This window comes from Moschus berezovskii, chromosome 24, assembly GCF_049115385.1.
Source record: "Moschus berezovskii isolate FMDL1 chromosome 24, NW_MosBer_1.0, whole genome shotgun sequence".
Classification (NCBI taxonomy): Eukaryota; Metazoa; Chordata; class Mammalia; order Artiodactyla; family Moschidae; genus Moschus; species Moschus berezovskii.
In genome coordinates this window covers 646,272-661,756 of record NC_142483.1, presented here as the reverse complement: position 1 = coordinate 661,756, position 15,485 = coordinate 646,272, and the positions used below count along the sequence as shown (strand labels likewise).

Genomic DNA, 15,485 nt, shown 5'->3' with positions numbered 1-15,485 from the left:
GCCCGCCCCCGCTCCTGCGGGATCCGCGCAGGGTGTGTCCACGGCGCCCTGGTGTTCGTCCCTTTTCCTGTGCGGCCCGTGGGGATGGAGACCCTGGGGAGCCCTCCACAGCTGAGCCCCGAGGCCAGCACTGGAGACGCCGCCGACGTGCGATGCGTTGGTGACCGCTTTGTTATTAAAAGCACCTTAAGAATAAGGGACTTCGGGAGTTCCCGCGAATAGAACTCCGTTTTCACAGCTGGTCAGGGAACTTAATCCCCCCAAACCCCAAGGTGCAGCCCCCCCAAAAGATGATCAACAGTATTGAAAAGACTAGGAAACACACCTACATGTGCTTTTTAACTGTGGTCCTGGAGAAGACTCTTGAGAGTCCCTTGGACTGCAAGGAGATCCAACCAGTCCATCCTAAGGGAAATCAGTCCTGAATATCCATTGGAAGGACTGATGTTGAAGCTGAAACTCCAATACTTTGGCCACCTGATGCGAAGAACGGACTCGTTGGAAAAGACCCTGATGCTGGGAAAGATTGAAGGCTGGAGGAGAAGGGGACGACAGAGCAGGAGATGGTTGGATGGCATCACTGACTCGATAGACATGAATTTGAGTAAGCTCTGGGAGTTGGTGAAGGACAGGGAAGCCTGGAGTGCTGCAGTCCATGGGGTCACAAAGAGTCGGACACGACTGAGCGACTGAACTGAACCTACATATATATCTATGTTTGTGCCAAAAGTAAATTGCTCCAAGACCATTCAATAAAGGCAACATCTTTTCAAAAAATAATGCTGGGATCACTGAATAGTCACACACATCAGAGAGGGTTTGGATCTCTGCCTGGTACCAGACACAAAAAGGAACTCAAAGTGGATCCCAGGTCTAACCTAAGAGCTGTAACTATCAAATGGCTAGAAGAAAACATAACTGTAGATTTCTGTGACCTTGGATGAGGGAATGGCTTCTCAGACGTGAAAACAAAAGCACAAAGAAGCAAACTGGGCTTTGTGAAAGTTAAAAAATTTGAGTCAAGAACAGGAACAAAAAAGTGAAAAGATAACCCATAATATGGGAGGAAATTTGCAAATCGCGTATCTGGTGGGGATCTACTACCCAGAACACATTTTTAAAAACTCGTAAGTCAATCACAAAGACAACCCAATTTAAAAATACACACAGAATCTTAATAAACATTTTTCCAAATAAGAACTAGCCAATACACCCATGAAAAGAAGCTCAATTTCATTAGTCATCAGGGAAATTCAACTCAGAACCACAGTGAGATACCACTTCGCACCTACTAGGATAGTTAAAATTTTTTAAACAGAGAACAAATGTTGGTGAGGGTGTGGAAAAATTGGAACCCTCATTATATTTCTGGTGAGACTGTCGCTGTGTAAAAATGGTTGGCAGTTCCTCAAAAAATTAAAGACAGAATTTCCTTGTGTGCTAACTCACTTCAGGAGTGTCCAACTCTTTGCAACCCTATGGACCGCAGCCCACCAGGCTCCTCTGCCCATGAAATTCTCCAGTCAAGAATACTAGAGTGGTTGCCATGCGCTCCTTCAGGGGATCTTCCCGACCCTGGACTTGATCCCATGTCTCTTACATCTCCTGCTTTGGCAGGCGGGTTCTTTACCACTAGCACCACCTGGGAAGAATTTCCTTGTAACCCTGAAATTCCACTCCCAGGCATACATCCGAGACAAATGAAGACCCATCCAGACAAAAACTTGTATGTGAAATGTTCACAGGAGCATACAACCACAGTTTAAAAAATGGAGACAGGAAAGTGTTCATGAACAGACGCAGGGTGAACAAGAAATGGTCTGTCTATACAAAGGAATATGATTTGGCCGTAAAAAGGGATGAAGTACTGATACATGCTACAACACAGATGAATGCTGAAAACACACCGAAGGAAAGAAGGCAGATCCCCAAAAGCACACATTGTGTGATTCCACTCATATGAAATGTCCAGAACGGGTGGCTTTTTGGCCAACTCAAGAAAATGCGACTATGGATTCAACAGATTATTCAACATTATAAAAGAAGGAAATGCTGCAACATGGGACAACGTGGTAAACGTTGAGGGTCCTGTCCAAGTGAAATACTGGCAGTCCCTCTCCCCTCCCTGGAGGTCGGGGTGGAAAACTGAAAGTTCACCCCTCTGGGCATGAGGTGGCCTGCCCACCAGTAAGAAATAGGCAGCTCTCGTCCAGGAATAAACAAAACACACTTGGCCTTGCCCCTGCTGGACCATGGAGACTGGTAGCGTGTGTGTGAGCTAAGTCGCTAAGTCACGTTCGACTCTGCGACCCCATGGACTGCAGCCCGTCAGGCCCCTCTGTCCATGGAATTCTCCAAGCAAACGTACTGGAGTGGGTTGCCTTCGCCTCTTCCAGGGGACCTTCCTGACCCAGGGATCGAAAACATGTCTCTTCTGTCTCCTGCACTGGCAGGCAGCTTCCTTACCACTCGCACACCCTGGTTAGCCCCAAAGGCTGGTGGGGACTGTGGCAAGTTGGATAAAACAAGCTGAGGCCCCAGGGGCCTCCAGGTGATGACTGAGCAGGAGTGGTGAGCGCACGCTGTCACCTAAACTCAACTTTTAAGTAACTCAAAATCTGGATTTTTTTTTAAAGTGGAATTTCCCAATAACTAAAAATTGGAGACAAAGTCAAATTTTAAAGGTGTTGGGGGCAAATAAAGTGCAACCCCAAGTCAAGTCTGGCCCCAGACCCAGGATAGGGGGCCCCTCCGGAAAGCCCAGGGCAACAGCATGGAGCCCTTCTGCCCTGGCCTGGGCTGGCTAGCAGGGAAAGTCTGTCCCTGGGCAGTCCTAGGCGCTAGAGAGCAGAGGCCACCAGGGAGGGGCGAGAAAGTCTGTCCCCGGGCAGTCCTAGGTGCCAGGGAGCAGAGGCCACCAGGGAGGGCCCTGAGGCTTCCGCAGTTCTCAAGGCAGCCAGGCCCACCCCCACCAGGGCTAGTTGGTTCCTATCTTCATTGTTTCGATGAACACATTGCTGAGTGAATGACGCTCCTCTGCTTTCTTACAGAAGGCTGGCAGAAGGTGGATGCAGGTTGTGGGGAGTGGAATCTAAGCAAGTGGTTTTTAGTGCTTTCCTAACTGTGGTAAAGAGCCAGAACCCGGGTTCATAAACAACTTCTCTGGCAATATCTGACCGAGGGCCTGCTGCACCAGTTCTCCCGGAGCATGGAGAGACGCGTCCTGACCTTCGCCCCAAACACTGCGGGTGTGCTGAAGGTCAGTGGCCACAGTGGCTGGGGACTGTCACTGCAGAGCTGGTGGGGGTGGCACACTATTTGGCACCTCCACAGCCACTGAGCCTGTGGTCAGCTGCTCCGCCGCCCTCCTGGGCCTGGTGGTGGTGTCGGCCATCCCTTCTCCCTGCCGGCAGCAGAGACGGGGGCAGGGGGGACATGCTCACTGGTGGCTCGGTGGGAGCCCAGGTCTGGAGTTCTCGAACATGGCCACAAGCCTCCTGAGACCCTGCCCTGAGGCTGGCCAAGCCCTGGCCCTCCTGAAGGACTCGGGGTGCTGGGCAGAAAGGATGACAGGAGCTCCTGGTCTTCAAACTGAACACACATTTGTTTCCCCCGAGAAACAGGGGATGTTTGTGCAGATACACACAACAGGCTGACCTTCAAGGAGACTTGTATCAACAAGTATTACTTACTCTCCTGACTTCAAGTAACCCAAAAGCTGGGTTTGTGTTTTTAAGTGAAATTTCCCAATTTCTAAAAATTGGTGACAAAATCAAAAAACTTTAAAGGTCGGGGGGGCAAAAAAATCTTCAACCCCAGGACTCTGGCCCCAGACTCCAGGATAGGGGACCCCTCTGGAAAGCCCATGGTGAGAGAGTGGAGCCCTCCTTCACATCTGGACCCCAGGCTCGCCATGTGCAACAGAAGCCTGCAAGGATGGCTTGAGCAGGTGAGGACCAAGGAGAGGAGAAGGCACCCAGGACTGGCACAGCAGCACCCAGCGCTGCCAGGAGCCCAGGCCCCTCTGCCTTTCCACAAGCCTCCATGCATTCAGTGATGCCCTCATGGTCACAGCAGAGCTGCTGTGCTTCCAGGCATCACACCTGAGATTCTGACAGAAAGGGGCAAAAGGAAAAATGTGACATAGCCGCATCAGTCCGTTTTTATTACAGCTTTCCCAGCAGACCCACCCAGCAGACCTCCACAGTCTGCTGGGCTGGAACCAGGTCAGTGGTTATTCTTGATTCTAGGCAGGCTGGAAAATCAACTACTTATTCTGTGTATATTGCTACCCAGACAACACTGGGGTTTTGTGAGCTCAGGCAAAGGCAGAATGGCCAGTGGGGAGGAGACAAGCCATATTGCGTGGCTGAGACTAGACATGAGTGGGTGTGTGTCTGTGTCAAGTTTTGGGGGGTTCCTTGGAGACCCATCCCCAAAGTCTCTCTCAGTTTAAGTCTGTCATGGGCCCAGCAGGGGCTGAGCTAAGACGGAGGACAAAGTATAAGGAATATGGTCAGGGCCAGGCTGGTCGGTGCGCTGAAGTTGTGGGTCCCTGGTGTGGACAGTTAGTCAGGGGTTGGGGGGCGATGGATGTTGGATAAGAACCTGTCCACATGAACCCTGCGCCCAGGGGGAGGAGGAACTGCAGGCGGCCCCATGGGCTGGCTAGCGCCCCACTCAGCCAGTCTTCTGGGCAGCAGCCCCTGGAGTCCCGTTCACGGCAGGCCTGAGCTCCCCGCGTGAACGAGACCCTCAGTGCCCCCCGGGTCCCCAGGGGAGCCGCATGGTGAGAGCAGAGGGCCCTGCCTCGCTGGCTGGTCTGTAAAATGGGGATGCAGTGACACTGCCTCCGGGGTGGGGAGACGGAAAGGGCGTGCTGTGTGCGCACGTGTCCATGCTTGTGTGCGTGTGTGTGCGTGTGCACGCTTGAGTGTGTGTGCATGCCTGTGTGTGTGTGCACGCATCCACGCGCGCCCGTGTGCAAAGCTCTGGACCCAGGGGAGCATGGCGAGCAGCAGAGGGGGCAGGCAATGTGAGGTGAGGGCGGGACCCGGGGCCAGGGCACCGTGGGACGCCCAGGCTCCTCACGGCCGCAGGGCCTGGAGCACAGGCTCGTCTGCCACGGCGTGCGGCAGAGTCACCACCATGCCGCTGTCCTCCCGCATCGTCTGGCAGATGACCTCGTAAGCCGTGAGGCTCCCAGACCAGCAGCGGCGGGCCACCTGAGGGAGGGAGGGGCGTGTCCTCGGTGCCAGGCCCTGCCCAGCCCACCTGTCTCCACCCCCCCAGCGCACACCTCGGTCTGCTTCAGGTCCTCCCCAGCGGCTCCCTTCCTCCCATCTGGTCTGTGTTGTCAGGGCTCCCGACATGGCCCTGGCACCCCACCCGCCCCTGCATTCCCTCCAGCCTCCCGGCCTCCAGGAGGAAGCCCAGCCCCGGTGCAGAGGGCTCCCGGGAGTCGCCCGGGCTCTCCTAGGCCTCCCGGTCTACCCCTGGACCCTTGCAGTTAGGCTCTCCAGCCCCCTCCCCATTTCACCCACATCCCGTAAACCCGCCCCCATCACCCCGACCCCCATCTGTCATGCCTCCCCTTTCAGGCCCTGATATGTGGTCCCTCAGGGATGGGCCCCACACCACCCACACACACACACACGTCAGGACATACACACACACACGAGTGTACGCAGCTGTGCTCTCAGATGCACAAAGAGGCAGTGTGCCCAGGCCCCGTGGACACAGGCTGGACAGGAAACAGCCTGAGTGAAACGCAGCTGTCTGCCGTGGAGGGACACCCTGGCAGTGGCTGGGGGGAGACACCGCAGTGGCAGGAGGGCCGCAGACCTTTCCAGAAGGAGGAGGGTCTGCAGTCTGCACAGGGGAGAGCCTTGGGGGGTGCTGGCGGTCACTCACTCCGTTGGCGACGTCCCAGCTGAGCACCCTCCTGGCCTTCCGCTCAGCATCCTCAGTCCCGTCTAGCACGAGGCCAAAGCCCCCGTTGATCACCTCGCCCCTGCAAGAAGCCAAAGTGATTCGGGGTCACTCCCGGGCACGGACAGACAGGGGGCAAAGGTGCTCAGCTCCAGGCAGCCTCTGCAAACCCGGTCAGAGGAGCCCTGGGCCCAGGAGGACGACCAGAGAGGGGAAGCCCTCTCATGTCGTGGAGCAGTCACTGGCCAGAGAATGGTCCCGGGGAGGTCACACGTAAGGTCGGTGCTGGCTATACTAAGGAGACACTCGACACCGTGAGATGAGCAGAAAAGCGGGCAGAACTCAGCCATGAGGCCATGGAGACAGCGAGCAACTCAGGGCCGAACAACAGAGTCGGAACTTCTCGGCCACTAAGCCCGCAGCCCCGGGTCTGATGTGTGATAGCAGCCAGGGCTGGGGAGGCTATGCAAGCGGGAGCCCTCGCTCGGGAACTATGGCCGAGCCGTCAGCGTCTGCAGCCAAGCTCTGGGTGCAGCTCCCTCTGAGGCGGGGCCATCGAGCTGATGAGAGGAAGTGACGCTGAATGTCCTGGGAGACCCCATGCGTGGCGTGGGCCCTGCAGGAGCCGCGGCTCCGTGACAGGTCTTCACCGTCAGCAGGCTGAGAAGCATGCAGCTGTTGCAGCCGTTTGTCCCCGAGAGACAGTGAGACTTGAGCGGACAGGTCACCTCAGAATCCAGGTTGCCACCCCCCAGGGGCCCCATGGGACCATCACCCACAGCTGGGCAGGCACGTGGACCCCCCGCCCCGACTCCAGACCTGCCGTCGGGATCCACATCTTAACAGGCCCCTTGGGGATGCCCACACACAGCCGGCTTCAAGATGTGCTCTGGTGGGGAAACAGCGTCAGTATCCAGAAGTCCCTCAGTCGTGTCCCAGACCCCGTGGACTGCAGCCTGCCAGGCTCCTCTGTCCATGGGATTCTCCAGGCAGGAATGCTGGAGTGGGTAGCCATGCCCTTCCCCAGGGGATCTTCCAGACCCAGGGATCGAACCCGGACAGTGCATCTGTTCCTCAGAGACACGGGCCCGGGGGCTGGTCCCGCCCACAGGGACCTGCACACTCTCCCCGGAGGGACCGGGGTCCACTGTTTCTATGGAACAGAGCCTGACTGCTGAATCTCCCGCTCTGCAGCCCACGGTCCCCATGTACACGGCAGCCGCCGGCTGAGACCACGGGGGCAGAGGACATGGGGCAGACCCCAGCACGCAGTCAGAACAGACGGGACAGGGCCTGCAGGGGACCCGGTGCTGACACGGATCGGCTCAGAGACAGGGAGCCCACATGCAGTGGAGAAACCTGGGGCAAACCCAGAAACATCAGGGGAAACCGTGACTTGGGAGGAGGAGACGCAGCGTAAGCTGGAAGGAAGGCTGCAGGAGTGGTGGTTCCCCCACCTCGTGTTTCCCGGAAGGTTTGCAGGAGTACCAGGTGGATTACATTACGCACGGATTCTGCAGTGAACCTGAGGCACTTTCCCAAAGGAGCCCCCTAGGGCACCATGGCTAACGGCCTCAATGCCAGCGCCTCATGGGCCGCGCCGTCAGAGCCTGGGGGGCAGCCTGGTGGAGGGCCCCCACGGCGAGCAGTGCCCCAAGGCCCTCGTGTCCTGCCCCGCCTGCCTTCTGCCGCCCTGGCTCCGATTTCAGGAATCTGGCTGGGGACAATAGATCTGAATCCAGATCCAGCTCCACCACTGGCTCCGGCCCCCACCAGAGGCATCTCGTCGTCACCAGAACCCATTCAGCGAGTCAAGCCCCGAAAGACCAGGGCCCGGCAACAGGGCCCAACCCCTCCCTTCCTGGTTTGCTCCGGCCACGCACTCCGGTCACATTTTCCATTCATTTGGGCCACCTGACTGGGCTACAGCTTGGAATTCCAGCCTCAGAGGGCCCAAGGCCGAGAGGGCCCACGGGGACGCTCCGGAGGCTGCAGTGTGCAGGACTGGGCTCTGAAAGGCACAGCCAAGCCTGCTCTGGCCAACACGGGCCGGGAGGTCACTTCAGAGGCAGCTGGTCTGGAGAGCGGTCCTGCTGTGCAGGGCCACGGCGCCCCTGCTGCTGCAAGGGCCCAGGGGTCCAGAGGGCCACTCAGGCGACACCCGCCCCCCACCCAGGGCACCCTGGCAGGAGCAGCCTGAACCACGTGCTGCCTCAGTTTTCCCATCTGTGTGTTTCTTCTCCGAGATTAGGTGAGAGGAGATCCAAACGCTTGCCACGTGTCCACTGGTGATAAATACCAGTTCACTTCAGTCACTCAGTCGTGTCTGACCCTTTGTGACCCCATGGACCACAGCACGGCAGGCCTCCCTGTCCATCACCAACTCCCAGAGTTCACTCAAACTCACGTCCACTGAGTCGGTGATGCCATCCAGCCATCTCATCCTCTGTCGTCCCCGTCTCCTCCTGCCTTCAATCTTTCCCAGCAACAGGATCTTTTCAGATGAGTCAGTTCTTTGCATCATGTGGCCAAAATATTGGAGTTTCAGCTTCAGCATCTGTCCTTCCAATAAATATTCAGGACTGCTCTCCTTTAGGATGGACACCAGTTGTTTGTTTTTCTCAGCAGCGAATGGGACATCGTTGCTTATAATGAGAAATAAACATCTGGTCTTTGTCCACGACTCCCAGCAAAGGGCTCCTTAAACACTGGTAATTTCCTGTGATGAGCAGGATGAAGGTGTCTTTCGTCATGCTGACGAGGTGACTTTGGGAATTCACCCAAGGGGACAGGGCTGGCTGCCGGAGGAGCCACTCTGTGACCCGTGCTTGGAACCTGGGGCCCAGCCCCTGACCATTGCAGAGGGGGAAGGGCTGGAGGTGGAACCAGTCACCCGTGGCCAGTGATGGAGTCAGTCACACCCATGGAAGGAATCCTGCAGGCAAGCCCCAAAGGAGGGGCCTGGAGCGTGGCCGGCTGGGGAACCAGAGCGCGGGCGCGTGCGGCTGCCCCTGCCCGGCCCCACGGTCAGGCGGTCCTTGGCGTGCTCACCACAGGTGTCTCCTCCTCTGGCTACTGATTCACACCCTTTGGCGTCTCTTGTAATGTTTTTCAGAAATCCCTGCCTTCCCTGAGCCGCTCTAGCAAAGCATGGGAACCGAGCGGGGGCCGTGGGGACCTGTGGTCTCCAGCTAGGGGGGGCAGGGGGAGCATAGGTGATGCTGCAGACCTGCGACAGAGTCAGGAAATGGGGCGGAGGGACCGGTCCTGAGGGACTGAGCCCCCAGCCATGGGATGTGGTGTCATCTCCAGGCTGAAAGCATGGGGCCTGGGCTGAGCTGAGCTGCAGGACACCCGGTGCTGCAAACGCCCACGGGCGGAAACCTGGTGCAGAATTAGGGACAACCTCATGAGGACACTCGTCTGTGGCCCAGGAGGGAGCCTCCCAGAAACCCAGCTGGCCCGTGCCTTGGGCTGGAGACAGGCCTGGCTGGGCAGTGCGGGGCCAGGAGCCAGGGGGCCCAGATCTACGTTCCCGCCGCCCAGCCCAGCCGCCCTGGTGCAGTCAAAGGACAGGGCCAGGATGACTCTGAGGGTTCCCTGGAGAACATCTGTCACAGCAGCAAGAGAACCACACAGGAAAAGATGACTCACAGCATCCCGCAAGAGGCAGGAGACTGCACAGGTGCGGGCTGGGCAGGGCCCCCATATCCAGTTCACTTGAGGAGCCCTCAGCAGAGGGAGTTCAGAGAGACAGGCACGGGACCTGGGAGGAACCCCCGAGACATCCAGGGAGCCCCCACTAGTGCCACTGGCCCTCGGGAACCTTCTTACCAGCCAACACCCCCGCCGTTGTGCAGGGCGATCCAGGTGGCTCCACGGAAAGCGTCGCCCACAAAGTTCTGCACGGCCATGTCTGCAGAAAGAGAGCGCGGTCAGCCCCGGACAGGCGGCCAGCCTGGGTCGGGTCGGGGGGTCAGACAGGAACCAGGGAGGGTGACTGTAGGAACCGCAGACACTGCGTTCTCAGAGCCCAGTGAAGCGGGAGTGCCCAACGAGTGCCTGATGCCCACCGCCACCTGCCCAGCACGGGCACAGGTGCAGCACCCCAGAGGCACCTTGGATGGAGGAACCGTTGCTCAGGTGACAAACAGCATCAGTCCCACCCTTCAGAGAAGCACGCCAACGGCGGGGGACCAGCTGCATGCTGCGGATTGTTCTGGGCAGCACTTGGGCGAGGCCCAGGGCAAGTAACTAGACAGGACTCTGCAGGGAGACAGGCACCCGCAGAGAGAAGGGATCCGAGCCTCACTCTTGTCCAAGGACCTGCTGAAAGAGTCGGAGCCGCCCTGAGACCGACGCCCCTGGGCCAGGGACAAAGGGCTTGGCCCCTGGTGGGCTCTTCCTCAAAGCCCCCACAGAGAATAGGCGGTGGTCCTGGGAATGACTTCCGTCTAGCGCAGGACTGTGAGATGCACCAGAACAGCTCCAGAACCTGGCAAAGGCCCACCCCTGCTGCCTCCTGAGACATCGGGGCCCTGCCCACACTTCGACCCAGGCCTCGAGAAACTGATTTCAGACGTTGGGCCTTCAGAACTTCAGGGAACATGCTCGTGCTGCTTCCAGCCTCTAAGTTTGTGGTCAGTTGTTACACTGGCCGAAGAATACCAATGTAAAGTACATTAATGTCAGAGAATGTGAGAGCCGGCAGGATCATCAAGGGTAAGAGGGGTGTCTCTGGTGGTCCTGCAGTTAAGACTCTATGCTCCCAACGCAGGGGGCCCGGGGTTTGATCCCTCATCCGGGGACTAGGATCCCATGTGTCGCCTGAGGCGCTCAAAAAATGTTTTAAAATAAAGATAAATAAAGAGAGCCGTCACATGATGGTAAAGAGGTCAATTTTCCAAGAAGAGACAATACACATAAACAAGGGCACAGCTGACAACACAGCCTTGAAACACACACGGCACAGTGGCTGAGGGCTGTGGAGGGACCAGACCAGCACAGCTTCGGGACCTGTGTCAGCTCACTCTCGCTCACCTGGGGACAGGTCAGCAAGGATCCCGACCACAGGAAGAGCGTTACTAACCGACTGCACCTAGGTGAAATGTAGAGAACAAGCCCCCGGAACTTCTCTGGTGGTTGAGTGGCTAAAATGTGTCACCTTCCAGCGCAGGGGGTGCAGGGGCAATCCCTGGTGGGATGCTAAGACCCCACATGCCTCACGGCCAAAAAACCAGAACATAAAACAGAAGCAGTGTTGTAACCCATTCAATAAAGATGGCCCACATCAAAAAACCTCTTAAAATGTTTTTTTAAAAAGAAAAAACAACAAGCCCCTGAGTAGCAGCAGAATACACATTCTTCCCAGGGGCATCAAGAGGGACCACCTTCGAGGCCACAATACAACCCTTAACACAAGTTTAAAATAACAGGATGAATACAAAGCTCTCAGACTATAATGGAATTAACTCAGAAGTCAGTAACAGAAAGATAATTGAAAAATCTCCCCAAACTTGAATATTTAAAAAGATACTTCACAATAATCCATGGTTCCAAGAGGATGTATCAAAGGAAATTTAAATGTGTTCTGAACTGAATGAAAAAAAAAATATATTTTGCAAAAAATCAGTAAGATGCAGCTAAGGCAGCGTTCAGAGGGAAATTCATAACATTAAAACATTTTTATTAGAAAAGAAAACCTCATGAAAGTGGAGAAAGAAGAGCAAATTAAACCCAAATAGTAAATAGGAAAAAGATCATAGTAAAAATAAGAGTAGACATAAGTCAATTTGAAAGCAAAAAAGTAATAGAATAAAATCTAACTAAAAACTTATTTGAGAAGATCAATAAAATTGAAAAATGTCTAGCCAGGCTGATCAAGGAAAGAGAAAGAAGACAGAAAAAGCTAACATCAGGAAAGACAGCATGAACCCCACAGATATTAGAAAGATAATAAGGAATATGATTCTATACCCACCAATTTCACAACTTATATGAAATGGACCTATTCCTCAAAGTGATGTGGATTGGTGTTTCTGGGTGTCCACTCCTTCCCTGGGGATCCCATCCATGACAGAAGGAGCCTCGGGTGCTGGGGACAAGAAGGCCCCCAGGAGCAGAAAGCAGAAGCCCTGTGTGATGGTTAACAGCCCCTCACAGAACCCAGGCTGGGGGAGCTGATGTGACTCCCACATACAAACTCAGTGCATCCTTCACAACAAAGAAGGACCCGCTGTTGGCTCCGTGTCACAGAGGAGGGCCCTGAGGACCTTCTGAAGACCACCTGGCACGTGATGGGGTGCGCCCAGGTCTCGGGCATCCACCGGCCAGGTCCACTGGCTCCTGCTCACGTTTACCACCGTGTCCCGTGTCCCAGAGTCGCCTCCATCGTGGGCTCCTCACCCTGGGCCTTGCCCCCTGAGAAGCCAGCACCTTTTCCACAGCACCGTGACACTTAATGGACCGCTTGATTTTTACATAAAACCCAAATCCAACAGAAACACAGCTTGGACGCGCTGTCCCCCTCACCTGCACAGAAGGCAGAGCCGTCGTAAATGTTGGAGGTCTCCCGAAAGGGGCTGTCGGTGCCACTTACGTCATGGTGGTCTCGGCTCAGGACCACCGGCGCCTGCGGTGTGGAAGGGCGCGAAAGGTCAGCGGCGGTGTCCACTGCCTGGCCCGGGGCAGAGTTCAAGGGTCAGGCCACGCCAGACGCCCTTTGGACTACCCTGGGAAGCCGACCCTCCGCAGGAGGGCGCAAGGGGTTTCCAACGCCCCCCACGACCGCCCAGAGATGCCCCTCCTGTCCGCCCCCAGGTGCTGGCTCTGAGCCGCCGCTACCCTGTCCACAGTCACCACGCCCACTTCACGGAGCCATCTCAGGGCTGCAGGAACAGGCAGGGCTTCGGCTCTCACCGGAGGTCGCAGGAGCTTCCCTGCGCTTCCACAGGCCGGGCCTGACCCCGCTCTGCACGGGCCCCCCAGCCCAGTGGCCCCGGGGACACTCTCGGCTCCGCCTGCAGCACGGAGCCCAGTCCTGACCCCACGCGCGCTCCTCGCTCACTTTACCCGCGGAGCGCCGCACGCTCAGAGCCCGTGCACTGATGGCCTCGCCCGCGCATCCACAGTGTCCCTCCACCTGCATCGGGGTGAACCCTGTCTGCCCTGTGCTCCGCCCGGAGCCCCGCGTTGAGCAAGGCTTGCACCTGGGGCGGGGGGCGCTCAGGAAGGAGGGGCGGAGAGGAAGGGGTGGGGATGAAGAGGCGCCGTGTGCGCATGCGCCGAGCGAGGCGGGCGGGGCTGACCGGAAGGAGGGGCGGACGGGGGAGGGAGAAGAGGAGCCGTGTGCGCATGCGCCGAGCGAGGCGGGCGGGGCTGGCCGGAAAGAGGCGGGAGGAAGGAGATGGCGAAGAGGCGCCATGTGCGCATGTGCCCGAGCGAGGTGGGCGAGGCTGACCGGAGGGAGGGGCGGAGGGGGTGGGGGAGGAAGCGGCGCCGTGTGCGCATGCGCCGAGCGAGGTGGGCGGAGCTGACCGCTGGGGAGGCAGACGCGGGTCCGCTTGCAGTGATGTGAAAGGGACAGTTCAACAAAGACAGCCTGAAACACTGGAGGGGAAGCCACGCTTTGAGGTTATAAGGCTCAGAGATGGCCCCTGTCTGCCAAGAGTCTCACGGCAGGGCCCACAGCAGAGCCCGGGCTTGAGGGCTGGCCTGGCGGGGCGCCCACCTTGAGCTCCCCGCGGGCGATGGCTTGGTTGAAGGCCACGGCGATGGCCACACGGCCTTTCTGGTCCGAGTACAGGATCCTGGCCTGGGAGCCCACCACCTGTGGTGAGAAGGGTGATGCTCAGGAGACACGCCCCCCCAGCCGCTGGACGGCAGTCGCTGGAGTCCAGACCCATGCCCGGCCCGTGTGTCTAGTGCAGTCTGGGGGTGTCTAGTGCAGATGGCCCTCCTGACCGGTCACCGCAGGGCTAGCCCCAGAGGCTCCAGGCTGACCGGCCCTCTCCTGGGAGGTGACTTACGGTGCGTCTCCGTCAGGCCCCGCGCCCATCTCCACCTCCCGCCCCGCCCTCCCCAGGCCCAGGTCTTCGAGTCCAGCGGCGATCGCGGTGGGCAGCTTAAGCACTGGAAGGCTGGCATGAGGGGTTCCGTGGAGAAACACACGTGCAACCACTGGTACAGGCGGCGGCGGCGGTCTGAGTGGACGGGGTTGGACTGGGAAGCCCAGGGCGGGGGCCACTGCTGGGGGCAGACGCGGCTGAACCTCAGGCCAAGGACACACTGGTGCAGACGTGGCAGCATCCAGCCATCAGAACCAAACGCCCGTCCCTTGTTTGGTCTGGGCGCATCTGGCCGGCTGCCTCCCCAGGCCTGTGCACTGGCGGGTCCCTCTGCTTCCCAACTGTCACCACCACCACCCCACCCCCACCCCCGACTCAGCCCCACTTAGGCCTGAACTTGCAAGTCAGCTCCTCAGAGACACCCTTCTGCTACACCGCCCCCACCCCCCACCCCAACTCCCCGGGTCATCTGCTCTGTGGTCACGCTCACAGGCACAGAAACACCCATCTGCCCTGCCCTGGCCCCGCAGAGGTCCTGCTCCAAGCCCCGCACCACAGCCAGGGGCCTACCACCTCCAGTATCTCCACTGTGCAGACGGGAGGGGAGGTCCAGAGAGGCCAAGCCACTCACCCCAGGTCACACAACTGAGAAGTCAGGAGGCCTAGCTCCAGGGCCCTGCCGGGCAATGCTGGGAGGAAGGACCTGCCTGAGCCAGGTTGCCGCCCCAGAGTCCAGGCCACCTTCTGAAAGGCCCTGGGCTTCTCTGTACAGTGGCCCCTGGGCGAGGTGGCCAGCAGGGACTCCCCATGCTGTCCAGGTGGTGAGCAGCATCTCACCTGGGGCAAGGTCCACACCACTCCCCCCCCACCCCGCAGCTGGAGCCCTCACCAGCTGGTGCTTGGCAGCCTCCCGGATCCAGCGGATGTTGTCCACGTACTGGAGCTTCACGGCCTGGGTCACTGCAGGCAGGGGAGGGGGTATCACTGGTACCAGAGCCCCTGCGCCACGGTTGGGGTGCACACTCCCGCTGCAGGGCCGCTGGGCTGAGGCACCCGTCTGCACCCACCACTGGACCCCAAGCTGAGTCGGGGTGCCCCCATCCCCAGCTCCCCACCAGTCCATCCAACTTCTGGCAATGGCAATGCCAGCAATCGGGCGAGTCAGGGCTCAACCCACAGCAAATATATAAGAAGCATTCACTGTGTGCCAGGCACCAGAGCCAAGACTACTGCGGGCTGAGAAGGAAACAAGTGCAGTTGAGACTGGGGTGGGGGGTCAGGGGGACCAGACGCCTCTCTGGGGAGATGACACTCAAGGCACGTCCTAAATGCTCAAGAGGAGCCAGCTACATGGAATTGAGGGAACAGTACTTTGCAGAGGGGGCAGCGAGTACAGAGGCTCTGAGGCTGACAGATGCTGGGCCTCTCGAGGTAGGACAGGCAGGCAGTTAAGAGAGGAGGGCTGGAGAGGGGGGTCCGCCAAGGTGC

The 15,485-nt window shown here is 58.1% G+C and overlaps 1 protein-coding gene across 1 annotated transcript in view; it reads right to left on the bottom strand.

Annotated features, from left to right (window-relative positions):
• Positions 1-277: 277 nt before the first annotated feature.
• Positions 278-15,485, bottom strand: part of UROC1 (urocanate hydratase 1) — a 31,054-nt gene continuing 15,846 nt past the window's right edge. The window contains exons 15-20 of the mRNA XM_055413403.2: positions 14,887-14,957; positions 13,661-13,759; positions 12,463-12,562; positions 9,766-9,847; positions 5,914-6,013; positions 278-5,225 (exon numbers count right to left, since the gene is read on the bottom strand). Of these exons, the coding sequence (XP_055269378.1) occupies positions 5,088-5,225; positions 5,914-6,013; positions 9,766-9,847; positions 12,463-12,562; positions 13,661-13,759; positions 14,887-14,957 (590 nt within the window). The 3' untranslated portion in view covers positions 278-5,087. The remainder of the gene's footprint in view (positions 5,226-5,913; positions 6,014-9,765; positions 9,848-12,462; positions 12,563-13,660; positions 13,760-14,886; positions 14,958-15,485) is intronic.